General features: G+C 43.1%; 2 protein-coding genes and 1 pseudogene across 2 annotated transcripts; all 3 read right to left on the minus strand.

Annotated features, from left to right (window-relative positions):
• Positions 493-7,086, minus strand: LOC8079832 (signal recognition particle 54 kDa protein, chloroplastic). The gene is made up of 15 exons (XM_002442779.2): positions 6,873-7,086; positions 6,669-6,774; positions 5,937-6,004; positions 5,751-5,852; positions 5,327-5,479; positions 5,157-5,234; positions 4,911-5,036; positions 4,030-4,132; positions 3,534-3,634; positions 2,345-2,482; positions 2,103-2,246; positions 1,887-1,962; positions 1,210-1,295; positions 988-1,113; positions 493-890 (listed from the first exon to the last, which is right to left on the minus strand). The coding sequence occupies exons 1-15, from the start codon at positions 7,053-7,055 to the stop codon at positions 801-803; spliced, it is 1,680 nt and encodes a 559-aa protein (XP_002442824.1). The 5' UTR covers positions 7,056-7,086; the 3' UTR covers positions 493-800.
• Positions 7,851-10,090, minus strand: LOC8066985 (putative F-box/FBD/LRR-repeat protein At4g00315). Its single transcript, XM_002442780.2, has 3 exons — positions 9,077-10,090; positions 8,500-8,667; positions 7,851-8,416 (listed from the first exon to the last, which is right to left on the minus strand). The coding sequence occupies exons 1-3, from the start codon at positions 10,088-10,090 to the stop codon at positions 8,087-8,089; spliced, it is 1,512 nt and encodes a 503-aa protein (XP_002442825.1). The 3' UTR covers positions 7,851-8,086.
• Positions 11,781-13,177, minus strand: LOC110437471 (annotated as a pseudogene).

The raw sequence follows: 16,701 nt of genomic DNA on the forward strand, positions 1-16,701 counted from the left end.
CGGCGTCGAGTATTTTTTTTGCCACGTAAACTGCCACGCAGACGCCACGCTGGGCTCGGCCAGAGAGTTCGACGCCGTGATCCATGGCGTCGAGACGTGTAACCTCGACGCCATGAAGCATGGCGTCGACCCCCTGGGTCCAAAACTGAGTTTTTGTCAACCAAGGGTCCATAAGAAAACTTTCTTCAAAAAAAGTGACAAAATGTAAAAAAATGGGGGATACTAACGTCTGAGCACTGAATAGACTATGATTTGTATTGAACATAGAAGCGTGAATAGAGATGAAGATTTAGTATCACCAAGTAGATGACGACTTTAGAGTCTTTTTAGGTGTAGAGAGAAGAAATAGAGATGGAGGTTCAAATGCAAATCCAAAGCTGAGCTAATTCGGGTTTTTTTTTTAATCCTGAGCTAATTCGTTCTGTATTCGTAACCAAGGACATTCGGATCCGTTTTCATATTCGACAAAAAAAAAAAGGGTAAACAGCGACATGGGTATCCGATCTGTTTCCAGTTTTCCACCCCTACCACCAGCGGGCAGGGTTCAGTCATTCAGATGGTGCAATTAGGTGAATTCTTACTTTGGCATACGTCTAATATGGCAAAATAGAAAGGCTGCACACGACTAGTCAGAGTAGGATATCCAGATGATACATTCTAATTGCGGCGCACCCGAAGTCCCGAAAACACCTCATTTTCCACTTCTGAATCCGAGCCAAATCCCTGGGATAACCCGTCCATGCACGCAGGCAGGAATACGGCAGACCTGACGCTGCCGGTCAGAGTTGGCAATGAACATCTCACCGTCTCCGGAAACCACGCATTGCATCCAATTGCCGCTGCCTCAGGTTGCCATACTTCCTTCTACGTCGTCCAGTACCAGCAGCAGCCTGATAGACACAGTTGCATAAGTTTTTCTTTATCTCAACAAAAAAGATGTTTTGCTCCAAATTTATTGTTGGGATCTGGAATAGAGATGTCTGTTACCTGCTCCTCAGCTTTCATTGATTCCATGAGCTCGTCCATATCTGGTGACTCTTTTCCTTGTATAGCACCCATCATTTTCTGCATTTTTGCACGCATTTGGAAGAGTTGCGCAACCAATTGACCCACCTTATAGTTTAAAGAACAGCTAATCAGGTCTCTTGGTGAATAGTTTGGTTTATACTAGAGCATATAGGAAAACATTATGCATGATATGAACTGAACCTGCTGTTCAGTCTTTCCAGAGTCCTTGGCCACTCGTTTCCTTCTCTCGCGTGATTCAGCTAGTAACTCTGGTCTTTCCCTTTCCTCTGCACAAGCCCCAATAAACGACTGAGCATGCATAGAGGGGAGATGAAGTTATTGCGATCAAGGAACTTAGGATTAGTTATTGACTGAGACATCGTTCAGTTAGTGGCCTTAGATTTCAGCCTCAAAGTTAAATATGACGATATGATATGCATGTGAAGTTAAAAACTTGAGCAATGCATCCCTCTGGTCAGAGTTCAGACTCTAAAAGAAACTTGTCAAATATATTTGTAAAACTGTAAAGAAAAAAATAGATATTTTTGAAAGTGGAACAATCTGAAATTGTGGGCCTCTTTTGCAACTGTGAGAATAGTAGAATACCGACCAAACTGATGATAGCAATTGGAAGCTAATCTATATATTCACACTATTACATGTTTCTTCATGCTGGTCAAGAGCAAGCTCAGACAAGCTACTGACTTCGTGGCAAATCATTGGGCTCAAAAATCAAATACTAAATAAGTTTCACATAAAAGCTCCTAATATGTGTTAGAAGACTTAAAACAGTATATAAGAAACACTGGATAGTAAAGTTGAGGAGGAATATGCAAAAAAGATATTTTCAAGATGTCTCTTGACTGTGGAATACATACCAGGAGTCATAACATTGATCATTGACTCCATAAACTTGAGATTCTTCTCAGCTTCACGGATTTGTGCAGGGGTAACCTATTTAAACATGGCAAGATTTGTCTTAAATCTTAATAATGTGAATTTTATAGCTTGAATATGATCATTAATTGCTTTCGTAAGACATTCCAACGTTCCAACATACAGTATAAATAAGGTCCAAAAGTTCATATTTATACCTTGTTCATGCCTGGAATCATGCCAATTAAACGACTGAATGAACCCATTTGGGCGATCATTTGTGTTTGCTTCAGAAAGTCGTTAAAGTTAAATTTTGCACTCAAGATCTTCTTCTGTAATTCCTCGGCATCTTCTTGACGCATCTACTTGTACAAATACGTAATGCCATACAGTATCAAATTATAGTCTAATATTTAATAAAAGACAAGACAAAAGGAACATTTCACAAGAAGTGACTTACCACTTCTTGTGCTTTTTCAACAAATGAAAGCACATCTCCCATTCCCAGGATACGTTGTGCCATACGATCTGGGTAGAAAGGCTCTAGATCTTCAATACGCTCTCCTTGTCCTACAAATTTAATTGGCTTTCCAGACACCTGCAAATTTTGTCAAATTTTCATATTTATCAGGATGCGTACTAAGAACACCTGCTAATGAATGTAAGCGTAAAACAAGTAATCGTTGATTGAGCATTTATGGTTTAATCACTTGTATATAACAGTACTCCTTTTCCCTTTTGTTCATACCACATGTAAGTTAAAAAAATAAGTATTATAGTAAAAGAGGGAATACAAGAAAGTCATGGGACATGACCAATTGAACACATAGGGCCTGTTTGGTTCTAATTCCTAAGAAACCAAGCCAAAATTTGACCGGCCCTGAAAATTTGTCTGTTATTTAATTTGAGACCAAATGTGTCCTGACCAAAGAAATTTGTCAGTGGTCAGCTACAGTCAACAACCAAACTTGGTTCTACCTTGGTGGAGCAATTTGGCCAGGCTGCTAACCACGCCCATGGGTGAGGTGTCAAGCACCCATGGGTGTGGTTAGCTCAAAATTTGAAGGTGTCAAGCAACCATGGATGAGGTGTCAAACTTCAAAACCACGTGTATAATTTTCAATTTGTTTTCACCATAAATCCATAATATTTCCTCACAAATTTTTCTACAAAACAAGATCAAACATGGCTATTATGTTTCAATGAAGAAAGAATTAATCGCATGTGAGCAGTGCATGTCAGACTCACAGTTTGACAACATTTGGCATGGCTACATCCAATCTTTTTTTTCTGGCCATGTCCAAATTTTGGCATGGGCCATGCATGTGAGACTCAAGTTTGACAAAATTTGTCATGGCTACATCCAAACATTTTTTCTGGCCATGTCCAAATTTTGGCATGGCTACGAATGAACATATTTTTTGCTACATTTTGCCATTGAACATAATTGGCTATGACCAAAGTTTTGGCTTGGCCACTCCATGTCATAAACCAAACAGGCCCTAAAGCCATAGTGCAACTATTAAGTGATCCTACAAATATGTGGTCTAAGTCTAACCATGAATTAGTAGTTTACTTGTGAAGAACCATGAATCAATAGTAGTTTTCTGAAGCTAATCCATGAAACAAAATGATAGAAAACAAGAAACCTCTTTAACACTCAGTGCAGCTCCACCTCTTGAGTCACCATCCAGCTTTGTCAGAATAGCACCAGTTATACCAATCTCATCATTGAAGGAGCTGACCAACCCTGACCATATCATTAAAAAAAGGGGTAAGTGCCCCACTCAAAGAATTTGAGATTTATGTCGACATGTCCTGCTACTTATAGTGGGCACATTATGCTTCCACTCCTATCCTATATGAGAAGAACACAAGAAATCATGTAGAAGACTAATAATGTTGATCAAAGGTTACTATATATACATGAGACACGAAAAATGTGGGATCTCCAAATCTAGATGGGGATATACAAGAAATTTATATAAAGGAAGCTATGAAACAGTCAAGTTTCAACCTGTGAAATCCTTTTTCCCAAAACATGGGCAGAGCATTAGGTAGGTTACAAACATATTAAGTATATAAAGCGATGATGAAATAGAACCCTAAACCCAACTTTAGAATAAACAAGATGCAGTTGTATACCTGCAGCTTCTTGGCCAGTCATGGCATCAACCACAAGAAGAACTTCTGTAGGATTCACTGCTTTTTTTACTTCTTTCAACTCATTCATCATTGATTTATCTACCTAGTGATACAAAAGATTAATCAGATGACATCAATGGAACTGATCAAATTTACTGCAAAAAGTATGAAGGGCAGCTAGCTGCCAATACTCCAATCATTAAAAAAAACCAAAAGTCTAAAACTACATAGACATGCATCAGTGTAGCAAAACGGAAAGTAGTAGATTGAAATCATGCTATGAAAGACAGTTTTAAGTTGTGAAACACACTTATTTTCAGTTTTCACAGAAGCTCACGATAGATTATCTGCTGATTTACTTTAAAATACTATAATGGACTTCACTTTTCAGTTGAAATATTATTTTAAGATTCAAAGAAGTATAGAACAATATCAAAATCTCTGTTTTGCTGGATAGCATTTTTTGTTGAGATATTATTTTAAGATTCAAAGAAGCCATAACATTTCTATTTTGCTGAATAGCCTGTTGTATAATTCTGCTGTGCTTCTTGACGCTTCTGTTTTGTTTCTTATCTTTATATTTTTTTATGTATTTATATAATACAGTAGGGTATTCCCCTACTGCATGAATCTCAAAAAATAATATCAACATCTCATTCAAAGTAAACATTTCAGACCCTTTTTCATGTTGTTACCAACTTAATTCCTTACAAGAAAACAAATAATGCAATTTTACCACATATCTGAAGTACAACCTGACATTTTCAAAGCTCAGCATTATTATGGCCTGGATTCAAGATCTCTCATAGTTGCGACTTATCATTTATACTCACAGCTGAAACAAATCAGTGGAATAAATATTGAAGCAACATGTGTATGACCTGCAGTCTTCCAGCCGTGTCCACTATAATTACGTCAGCCTTATTGACTTTTGCCTCCTTCAAACCGTTTTTGGCTATTTGTGAAGGTTTTGCTTCAGTTCCTTCTGAGTAAACTGGTACACCAACCTATCAACATTCAAATGTTTTCTACTGAAGATTAAGTTATAGCAGAACATTCAAGCAAGTGTGTATTCACAAAGAGACGGAACATGCATCAATGGCAAGTTCTACTTCTACCACTTTTACCTTTTTACCCAGAATAGTGAGTTGATCAATAGCAGCAGGCCTGTAAACATCTGCAGCAACTAGCATGCAACTCTTGCCCTGTAATCTGAGACTGGTCTATAAGTACCAAAAGTCTATGGATGAATCAGAAAATGTTAAAAATAGTCAAAGTACAGGCTTAAGGAAAGCACCATTTTTTTTAGATAGAAGGCAAGCTTCGCACAAACAGTAGTTTTTCCAACACCTTGCAGACCTGCCAACAAGATAATAGTTGGCCCAGATTTTGCAAACACCAAATCTGATACCTCCCCGCCCATCAGTTGTACCAGTTCATCATTCACAACCTGCATCATTGAGATAACTTAGTCTTCAGTGTTCCAAGCATATGAAACAGCTTGCGAAGAACCATTAATCAAGTCAATATTAAGCACCAAATTCCTTTGATAAGGTTGCTTCTGTGCACAATCATATCCATTAATTTATCTGCCTCTCCCAGAAAGGGAAATGAGAAATTTTTGGTAACCATGCAATTAAAAGATGGCTAAGGAGCCGAAGTCAAACAAGGGCATTGCATGTACAACACTAAAATGGCATGTTACTAAAATATGGGTATACCTTCACCAACTGCTGGTCAGGTCGGACACCTCGGATCACATCAGTGCCTACGGCCTTTTCACTTACAGACTCAATAAATCTTCTTACTACTGGCAAACTTACCTGCAAAATAGGTTCGACATAAGATTATGAAGGGGGGAAAAGGAATACAAACAAAAATCATGCAGAAGTACGAATCAGACATACATCTGCCTCCAAAAGTGCTCTTCTGATATCCCGCATTGGTTCGGCTATGTTTTCCTTTGTCAATATATCTTGAGACACAAAAAACATATTGCTTAGTGAAAAATTGAGCTGAGTTATAGAGGATGCAGACATAAATGACAAATGCAGAGCATATCAGCTGATAATATCATAGCAGAATCAAACACAAGTTATCCATGGATAACTTCGCTACACTCAAAAACGGTTTCCTCTTTTGTTGCAAAGAAGACGATTTTGATATCTGCCCAAATTAATAAGACTGGATAGATCATACATCTTGAATAAGTGATCAGTCAGGTAGGCCTTGTAAATGAAACTACAGGAAACAGTGCCATCAACTATTTCCGAAAAGTTTGACCAATGGTTGCTGAGTAGTTCGTATATGTATAACATATAACATAAAACCGATGTCGAGAGACATATACCACATGACGTCTATGGATCGAACAAAGCATTTGAGAAAAAAAAAACAACAGAAAACATCACAAATTCAGACTATTATTGCCATTATATTCTATACCTGTTACGATGCATCGCAAATAACGACACATTTGGAAACATAATTTGGTGTATCGACATATTTACTTCGTACTAAAATTCCGAGCTGTGTCTACCTTTTTTTTTTTTGAGTTTCGGACAAAAAAAATTTAGACTGGATGAGCATCAGATGTGTGAAAAAACGTTATATTCGCGGGAAGCAACAAAAACGCTCACCGACTCCCCTCAACTTGTTCCAGGCGGACTCAAGGCCGGTGGTGAGCTGGCCGAACATCTCCGCGCGAACCACCAGCCCTCCCGCCCTCCCCCGCCGCCTCCATCCCTGATATCACACAGAGCAAACATGCTAAACAGATTCAATCCCAGAAACGCGAAAACGAAAGGCCGAGCAGCGAAAGGGTGCTGATTACTGAAGCGGACCTGGAAGGGTGACGACGACGGGTGGGAGCGAGGCGCTGGGCTCCGGGCAGCGCGGAGGTGGTGGAGCGAGGAGGTAGCGGAGAAGTTTCGGAGGCGGAGGGACGAAGCAGCGGCCGCCTTCTCCGGCGAGCGGCGTGCGGTGGCGAGCGACGAGGAGAGCGCGAGCGCTGTGGTGGCCTCCATTGGGGCAGGAGTGTGTTCTGCGGAGGAGAGGGAAGCGACGAGGCGGATAAGAGCAGTTGGAAAAACTGATTCCCCCTTCAGTTGGGCGGGCCTGTTGGGCTTTTGTGGGCTCGTAATGCTTCAGATGTGTGGTCTAAAGCGGGCCCTGGATGCCAAAAAGGCTTCGAATTGATCATTGGACGTTGATGAGCTCTACGTTAAAAACAAAAAAAAAAGGTAAATTAACGTGCATCTTTTCCGTTTTGGCCTAGTTGCTTACAAACAACCCACTCAAGTTTCTAGTGTAGAATTCGCAAGCACAACCTAAGAGTTCTCATTCATCTCTTCTAGCATTGTAGCGACCTAACCTCCTATTATTATATATTGCATAGGCACTTCAGATGAGAAAGTAAGGTCCGGCAGGACAAATGCCACACAACATATCTAGTACTCCTAGCAATGGAGATTAATTATTTGTAGACGTATTACCATAGCTAATTTGGACTAATTTTTAACTAGCTATTAGTGATTGGCCCTTGGATCCAAACCAGCCCTTATTCAAAGCTTATTTGGAGGTCATAGTTTTGAGAAAATTTCATGTTAAAGGGACCGTAGTTTTAGAACCTAAAGACATGTAAAAAAACACGTGGGGGGATTGTTAAAGTGCAAAACCATAAAAGGCTATTTTTTTAGCAACACATGGCTTCCAATAGCAAAATATTTTGCAAAAACACCAGCACATTATATCATTTTGTTGATAACTGATGGGTCAAGGGGCAACTCGATTGTCCATTCAAAGAAAAAAGGGGAACCCGATTTACGGAATCCAACAGACAATACTAACAAGTACTGGTACTATTAACAAGGGCAAACATAACTAGCACCAAAGTGCAAATTCAGACTTCCAGTCCATCCCCACAAACAACTTATGGTACCTAGCATGTGGTGTTTACATAGAGTAACCAGAGTTCATGAGAGGCATAGCACAGGCTGTAGATAAAACAAAAGCTGCAGAATTTGCAAGTGAGTAATGGATCAGCGACCTCGCGCCCTCAGAACCATGGGAAGCGATCCACAGGAGCCAACTCCAGCAGTACATCCGCAGAAGCCCTTGGCCAGAGATGGAGTTCCCTTCGGGCTGCCTCAAGCTTGGCTGCATGCTCCGGCTTGACCTGCGAATGATGGTACACGATGCTCATTCTTTTGAGGACCCTCGCGTTCATCACCAAGAACTTGCAAATGCCCCCACAAGGGTGGCCTTCCAAGAGCGAATCAGTGTAGAAGGTGACACTTGACAGGTGATACAGAAATCCGTCTGCAGTTATCTGCTTCTCCCAAAACTCTACAGCTAAGGGCACAGGGCTTCCCGGATGCCGAAGCTCCTGATAACAAAAAGGTTAACTATTTTACGAGCGGTTAACAGGAAATAGAACAGAATGGAAATCATCAGTTGTCTAGGACTTACAATGATTCTGAGATCCTTGAGGTTGGGAGAGCTGTTCAGCAAGCATGAAACTAAGGTAGCAAGAACTTCATGGTTGTGATCCAGAGTTAGGCTGAGTGATTTCAAGCCAAGCAGGTACTTTTTCTTGGGCAAACTCATCAACGTTGAAGCCTTGGCCATGTTCAAAACCTAATCAAAACACAAATATATATATGAAAGTTTCCACACCAGTATATTATATAGATTGTAAGTCTATGTTATTCTAACAATAACTAGTATCATCCTTAAGCTATCCACAGTAGTTTTGTGCTGAGATGGACCAACCTTGAACTACCAAGAGCCAATAGTGAAGGATGCATGCATGACAGTAGCTAGCACACATTAAAATGAAGTGTGATATGCTATCATTGCAAGAAAAATGGAGGAATTATAACAAACAATAGAGCATGATAAAAGACTTGTTTTTTTTTATCTCATCATCATGGAAGCTGTGATGTAAGTATAAAATATTTCACCTTGCAATTTAACAAGACCACACTAAATGATGCGAGTAGTAAAGGAGCCAAAAAGATGCACACTGACCAAAACAAAAACTTACCTCGGAGTATTCAGTCGATAAATGCAACTGGAGCGTTTTGGTGAAGCTGAGTGCAGTGAGGAATGTTTCCATGTTCTTGATCTCATCCGTCTGCTTGTGCTCCCTCTCAGACATCTTCTTGTAATCAAGGATCTCCTCGATTTCATGATTGGAGCACTCCCTGTTGGTGTCCAAGGTGTCGTGGAGGCTCCAAGAATGCTCAGGGTAGCCGTAGGAGAGGCTCAGCCTCACCATGTTCAGTGGCTGTGCCTTTGCCTTCTTCAGGGAGATGCAGAGCGGGCGATACGAGTAGATGTCTAGCTTCTTGAGGCAAGGCGCGCGTATGACGATGTTTCGCGCCATGTGGATGTCATGGATCTCCAGACGCTCTATGGCGGAGCACCGGCAGATGATGAGACGGATGTCGCTGTCGCTCGCGACCACGTTGCGGAGGCGGAGCGACTGCAGGGCGCGCAGCGCCATCGCAGCGGCCCTGCTCGGCACCTGGAGCCAGCAGTTGTAGAGGTCCAGCGACGTGAGCGTCGTGCAGGTGTACACAGCGTCGGGCAGCGCGTAGCACTCTTTGTAGTCGGTGTTGGCGATGCTGAGCTCCAGGAGCCCGCCGCTCCCGCAGAGCTCGCGGAAGACCCAGGAGAACCACTCACCGTACAGGCTCATGAATCTGCAGTCGATCTCGAAAGCCGCGACCGGCGCGGCGCGGCGGTCGAGGACGCAGCGGAGTGCGCGCATCCAGCGTGTCGGGTCCTCGCAGCGGTCCTCGTCGCCCTCCTCGTCGGGGAAGCCGCGGCGGTTGAAGGTGGCGGGGCGGAGGACCAGGCGCGGGAGCGTGGCGAAGACGCGGGGCCACCGGCGGGAGAGCACGACCGTGGCCGCCGCGTCGCGGAGCGGCAAGCGGACGAGGATGGAGTGGAGGGTGCCGTCGTCGAGCGCGCCGAGCCGGTCCTCCGCGCCGGCTTGCGGAGGAGGCGAGCGCCTTGCCCTCTTCGTCGCCGGCGGGGTGCGTTCCTGGTCCATGGGAGGAATGAGAGGAAAGAGGAGGAATGGGGAGCGAAGATTTTTGCTGCTTTCCTTTCCCGCCAGATTGTGCAATGCGCGCCCTTTTTCCGATCTTTTTTTGGAAATGTAGAAAACTTCGGGCAAAAAACCGCGTAGGCGAAATTTCCGAATCGGTGCACGCAGGGGAGTACGGGCGAGGACGACGCGACGCGACGCGGTTTGAGGGTCGCGGCGGCGGCGGCGAGTTCGAGGAGCGGCGGCGGTGGATACCTGGGCCGCTGGGCCCTGCGAAATTCAAGAATGGGCTGAGCATCGAAGACAACGGAAAAAAAATGTCATGGCCCTGAGTCCCTATGATATTATATTAAATTTATGTTATGAATTAAGAGTGTGTTTGGTTGCACGCCGCAACTCGCCATGCCAAAAGTTCGGCAACTTTGGCAGCTGCTTGGTTTCCGTGTAAACTTTGGCTGTCACAGCTGTCGTTTTTCCTCCCTAGCTTATCGTTTTGTCTGTGGCGAAGGCGTGGCGTGTGGCGGTCATTCATCTCGCTACAGGGATGTGGCGCTGCCGAACCTATGGCGTGGCTGGCCGTGGCCCGTATCCAAACACCCTCTAAATTTTAAATCCTAAAAAATAAGTGTTTTATGTGCAGTCTAATGGAAAATGTTCATCAACTAAGGATAATATATTGCTATATCTCTGACTACCATAGGGAGATGCTGATACAGGCAGTAGCATGTATTTAGGAAAAGAGGGATCATGCCAGGAATCTTTAGGATTGCTCCTATTTTGAAGTTAACAAAAGATTTGGATCCCAAATCCCCCTTCAAAAACAGGCCTTATTAAGTGTGATCCAAAGAATGTTTATATGTATATAAGTGACGAAGCAAATTTCAACTCACAGCTGAAGATAACATAGCACTGCCAAAAAGCACCCAAGCATAAGCGTGCATTGTCAGTTAATTGGTTGAGTAGAATTTTCTTTATTTTTTCAAACTGGAATATTGTTTGGAAGAAGGGATTGTAAGTGTTATGAGAACTAACATATCAGAAATTTGGATTTTTTTTTTGTAGATCTGCAGAAGAATCTGCTGATTGGTGTTTGATGGATAACATATCTTTTTTACCATGAGGATTGACTGGTCAGGATTGTAGAACAGCATCAGCTAGGCAGGATTAAAAATTGCCGTACAATCCTATTGGTAATGGAATCAAGTAACAAGCGATGAAAGAGAGTAACCTCATCCAGTCATCCTGGCACATGCTCTTCACTTTAGGCCTTGTTTAGTTCCCAAAAAAAATTGCAAAATTTTTCAGATTCTCCCGTCACATCAAATCTTTAATTAGACGCATGCATGAAGTATTAAATATAGACGAAAATAAAAACTAATTGCACAGTTTAATCGAAATTGACGAGACGAATCTTTTGAGCCTAGTTAGTCCATAATTGGATAATATTTGTCAAATACAAATAAAAGTGCTACTATTTCTATTTTGCAAAAAAATTTGGAAGTAAACAAGACCGAAAACGAAACCCACCTTGTGGCTTCCTTCTGTATACTAGTCCTCTGTTCCTATTACAAGACATATGAAAATTGTTACAATACCTAAGCCTAAACTGAAACAAATATGACAGTAGGAAACATAGTTGTAAAAAAAACATAAATAAACTAAATACAACATACCAGAGGCTACAGGTGCGGCAACTGAAGAGACAGTGAACAAGGTCGCTAGGTCCCTGTGCTCTGCAATCATCGACCGCCTCGCTGGTCTAAAAAGTCATAGCTGGCTGGCATAAAAAAATACGGCTGATATGGTATTCTGCAAAATAGGCCGGCTGTACTGAACTTGAACGTACATGGATAACACTGTTTTTTTGAGAGAAACATGGATAACACTGTCACCCTCAACGGTAGGCAGCACCCTAGATGAGACACTCATGCTCCTTTCTCCAGCAATCAAACAATTGCCTCCGATACTTGTCACTCGGAGGAACCTTTGCTGCACAAGGTCTACAGGTTTGTAAGCTAAAATCTGCGACATAGAGGAGGAATCCTTGTGGCGATCAGCAGGATGTTCGAATCAGATTTACCAGACGCATTGGCCGTAGAAGATTGCATACAAGGATTGTGGCAATCAGCCTGGGCGGTTTCAGCGAAAACAAACCCTGTTGATGAGCTCGCTGCCTCATCCTGAACTGGTGGATCAATCTGAAGAACCTGGTGTACATTTCTGCCACATGAACTGGGACTAGGAGGAGTATGCAGGATGTACAGCTAACAGCTTGCCTCTGAATGGGAAAGGTGTGTTGCATTGCCTGATGGCAATGGCCAGCTTGCCAGAGTCCATTGCTCGTTCAAGGAAGACGCAAAGCCTACTCGGTGACGGTGATGGCTCCTCCTCGACCTCGATTACCGAAGCAAGCAGCAGCACAGGCCACGTTCGTGAGCTTCTTGAGCCTGTGTATGGCGCAGGGCAGCTGAGTAGCACCGTGCCCAGCTGCGGGAGGAGGGGGGCAAGCGGTGGGAGGTCGGTGACGTCGCCGGTGAAAGGGTGGAGGAGGCGGACGGCGAGCTGTCGTTGTACAGGTCCCGCAGCAGGAGGAGGAGGAGGAGGCCGTCGACGGAGTCGATGGCGCAGCGGTCGTGGAGGAGCGAGATCTCCGGGCGCGCACCATGCGCCTCGTGTCGAGGTTGAGGAACCGGGCGTAGCCGCCCAGGTCGGCGTGGCCGGGGTAGAGGCCGTGGCCCTCGGGGAGCATCATCCATCGCCGCGCGGCCAAGCGGGGAGTCCGTGCCGGACCGCCAGCCGCGGCAGACGGCCCCGGAAGCGGACGTAGTCTAGCAGGTCGCCGGCGGCGGCCAGCAACCGCGACGCGACCAGGCGGAGCAGGTCTTCCGGCAGCGACGCCCATCTGGGGTTCGAGAAGCTTAGCGGCGGCGCTTGCTTGTGCTGGCTGGCACTGGCACACCCCTCGGCACCCGGTGCCGGAGGCGTCGACGACATCTTGAATTCTTGATGGATTGGAGATTGCACTCCCGACCTCGCCAATCTGATCCATCAATCAGAAGAGGATGGATTGGAACGCATAAGAAATGAAATTTCCGCTCGTGCAACTCGAATCACATCTCAAAACCGACCGACCTTGCGGACTGACGCGGGCGGCGGGCGTGAGGACTGAAGGACGAAAAGCATGACGTCACAAAGGTTTGAGTCGGTGCTTTGCTCTCGTTGCCGATGTCATGGGCAACCATTTCTTGTAATCTTGTCATTACAATTATCGACTGAAAATGTTAATTATTAATAATAAGCTAAGAGCATCCTCATTGATTGAGCCAATGCAGTCCTTTTCTAAAAAAAATCATAATCCCTCAAAGCCTTTCCTATATATCTCACTAAGAACCGACTATATTTTTTTTTTCCCCATGTAATTGATGCGCCTATGGCTAAAGGAAGGTCTTTTGCTGGCACAACATGTTAGCAAAAATAGACTTATCATTCAATCAGACTGTATGGAGGTGGTAGAAACAATGAAGGATGGAGGTTTTTCGGCAAATTTGGCGGCTGCTATCTATGATAAGCTCAAACGAACGGGCTCTTTCTCTTTGTGCTCTGCAATTTAATTTTTCTCAACCGCGTATACTAGATTTTAAGGGAAAAGAAATCTAGTGATGATGCTCTTAGAGCAACTCCAAGAGTTTCAAATTCTATTATTTAGCCATTTTGAAAAATAAAAAACTTCTTAAAAAAAGAAGAAGTCCATAACAGCCTTGCTATTAAAAAATTAGATAGCCAGTGTCAGTGGTTGGCTATATATAGCCGCCGTAAACCAAGGGATAACCAATTTTCTATTTTACAAAATCAAATAGCACATCTGTCGGAGCCTACTTTTTACTATGCAAATTCTAAAATAGTCACCATAACAAGAATAACTAAGCTCTTAGTTGCTCTTAATTTGTATCTATGTAAAACTAATTCCCACTATAAGTGTATCCCAACATGCAAGTCATCTATATATCATTCTCCACTGTTGTCAACATCATCTCCCACTAATAGCCAGAGCATCTCCAAAAGTATCCTATTTTTTCTCGCAAAAAGATGTAGTTTTGCAACTCCTAAAAAAGTATTAGGAGAAAAAAAAAGAATATCATCTCCAAGATTTTTCAATAGTCCACTCCTAAAATAAAAAATAGTTTTACATTCGGAATCCTATACTATTTCTAAATTATCGTAGTCACTTTTATATATTCTTTCTCTCTCATACATTTGCATTAGGAACCTTTTCCGACTCTCTATTTTTCCCACACCCTTCCACCTGTAAAAGACAGTGCGGCGAAGAGCAATGCGCGTGACAAAAGGCAAAATGTCATTTTTACGCACGATGCTGCCCTATTTGCCAATAGATGGTGAAGGGGTATGAGATACTTTGGAGATGCTCTCATGTCATTCCACTAACTTTCAACTTCTCGTTTTGCACCTCTTGTTGCAAGCTATACACATATATAATTTTCACTTAATTTCATTCTAAATTTTTGGTAATCCCCGCAACAATGTGCGGGGCATCTTCTAGTTAATACTATCTCCATATCATAAGGAGTTGTTATTTCTGTTTTATCCTAAATCAAAATATGCTAACTTTTACCAAATTTAAAAAGAGTATCAACATTTATAACACCGCACATGCATATGTTGAGGATGTATCTAATGATATTTGTTCATATCATAAATATTAAGAGAAAGCTGATCAAGATTGATTTCCGATTTGAGATCCCCAAATCCTCGTGACAACAAAGTCAGTTCTTTTTTTTGAATGTTAACGAAGTCTGTTTATTCACCGCTAATGCAACAATGACTCGCATCACAAAACACATTTGGATTCAGACACAGTAGGCAGCCTACATCGATCTCTCGTTCTCTACATTTCCTGTCAACGAGGCCTGTCGAACTCCAGCACCGCAATTCACACACCAATGTCTGTCAGTAGGACTACCAGCCGAACTCCAGCATCGCATCCACGTAGGCGTCATCTTGGCCTCGTCGTGCCTGAACTTGCGCCTGCCCCTGCCCGACCCGGGCCTCTCCCTTGCCGATCAGGGCCTTGTACGCGCGATCGACCTGCACCGCGCGGGAGCGGCACTGCTCGTGAGATCAGGGGCTGCCTGTGAGATCTATTACAGTCACTGTAACAAGCACAGGTCTGAATGTTCAGAAAAACAGAAAATCAGTCCTTACATGCATACAATAGGAATGCGAATTTGCAGTGAAACAATACAGGTGTCTTTGGGCACCAATTTGCAGAGCAGGTCAATGACAGGTTGCCTTTTTTTTAATTACAGCAGATCAGCACTCCGCTCACCACAATGATAGGCTGCTTCATCAGTGCTATATGATTCTGTAAGCTGGAAGGGCTTGACCTGTCCTCATGAAACATGACAGTGAGCTTGCAGTTGCAACTTTGCATGGGTGTGGCTTGAGAAGATCATATTCACCAGGATGGGAATTCAGATAAGACCAGCATATCAGTTTTAGATCGCGTGACGCATACGTTTGGGAGAGGAATTTTCCAGGGCGACATTGCAACTCAAAGAGGCATCTCTTCATGGTGGGTTATCTTGCACTGGGATTTGTCTGGCCCGAGCAAAGTATTTGAGCTCAAGATGGAAGTTATGGTATGTTCAGCATATACATCTGTCTGCTCAAATTCGATTCTGATCTCGAGTGGCGCCAAGAAACAACACAGAGATCGCAACCTGGCAATTTTCTCCGACCAGCAGTGCACTTGTCACTAAATAACACTGATGTCATATCATGAAGAAGAGGGAATAAGGTCAATCCTGGCTGAGTTTCTTTATGAACTCTGAAGAATGCCTCATTGTCTGAATCTTAACGAAATGGCAATAGGTCGCATCGTGCAGGTTTACATGTGTAGTCTCTCTGAAAAGCTAGGAAATCTTAGTGTAGATCTAGTAAACCTGTAAAAGAAAAGAACTTAAGAACAGAATAAATCATTCAGTACTTTTATGATCCGTCACTCACTCCAGCGAGCACATAGTAATGGGTGTTTCAGAAAGCAGTACTGGCTTGCATGACCCATACGTTAGAAATGGGAATTTGATTGAGCAATAATGCAGCTAGAAGTGGTCTCTTTGTACTGGCATACTGGGCACAGATGGGCCATTGCTTCAGTATTCTGATACAGAAGTTGACTTTTCCTCCATCCTCATGGTGGTGATCATGCATGCAGTGGCATTTGTCTGCCCTACGCAAACCATACAGCTAAGGATTGAAATTCAGTATGGTCAGCGAACCAATATGTCTGCCCCTAATCAGACCGGAAACGTTTTGTGTTTATGTACAAAACTATTTGAGAACGACTAAAGTACAATTGTGTATCTAGTTGCTTCTTAATATAATGATGATACACAAATCTCCTACGTGTATTTGAGTCATCCAGTGCATGGCCATTAAGCTTCCACACAAGGGCTTTTCAGACATTCTCTTACGATAAATCAGCAAATAGTGCTTTCAACTATTTAAGTGCAGCGGTGCTAAGTAAGTGCAGCGGTGCTAAGTAAAGTTTTTTTTAAAAAAATGAATGAGAGGACAGAGGAGTTCGATTATATATT

The sequence above is a fragment of the Sorghum bicolor genome, chromosome 8 (assembly GCF_000003195.3).
Source record: "Sorghum bicolor cultivar BTx623 chromosome 8, Sorghum_bicolor_NCBIv3, whole genome shotgun sequence".
NCBI classification, from domain to species: domain Eukaryota; kingdom Viridiplantae; phylum Streptophyta; class Magnoliopsida; order Poales; family Poaceae; genus Sorghum; species Sorghum bicolor.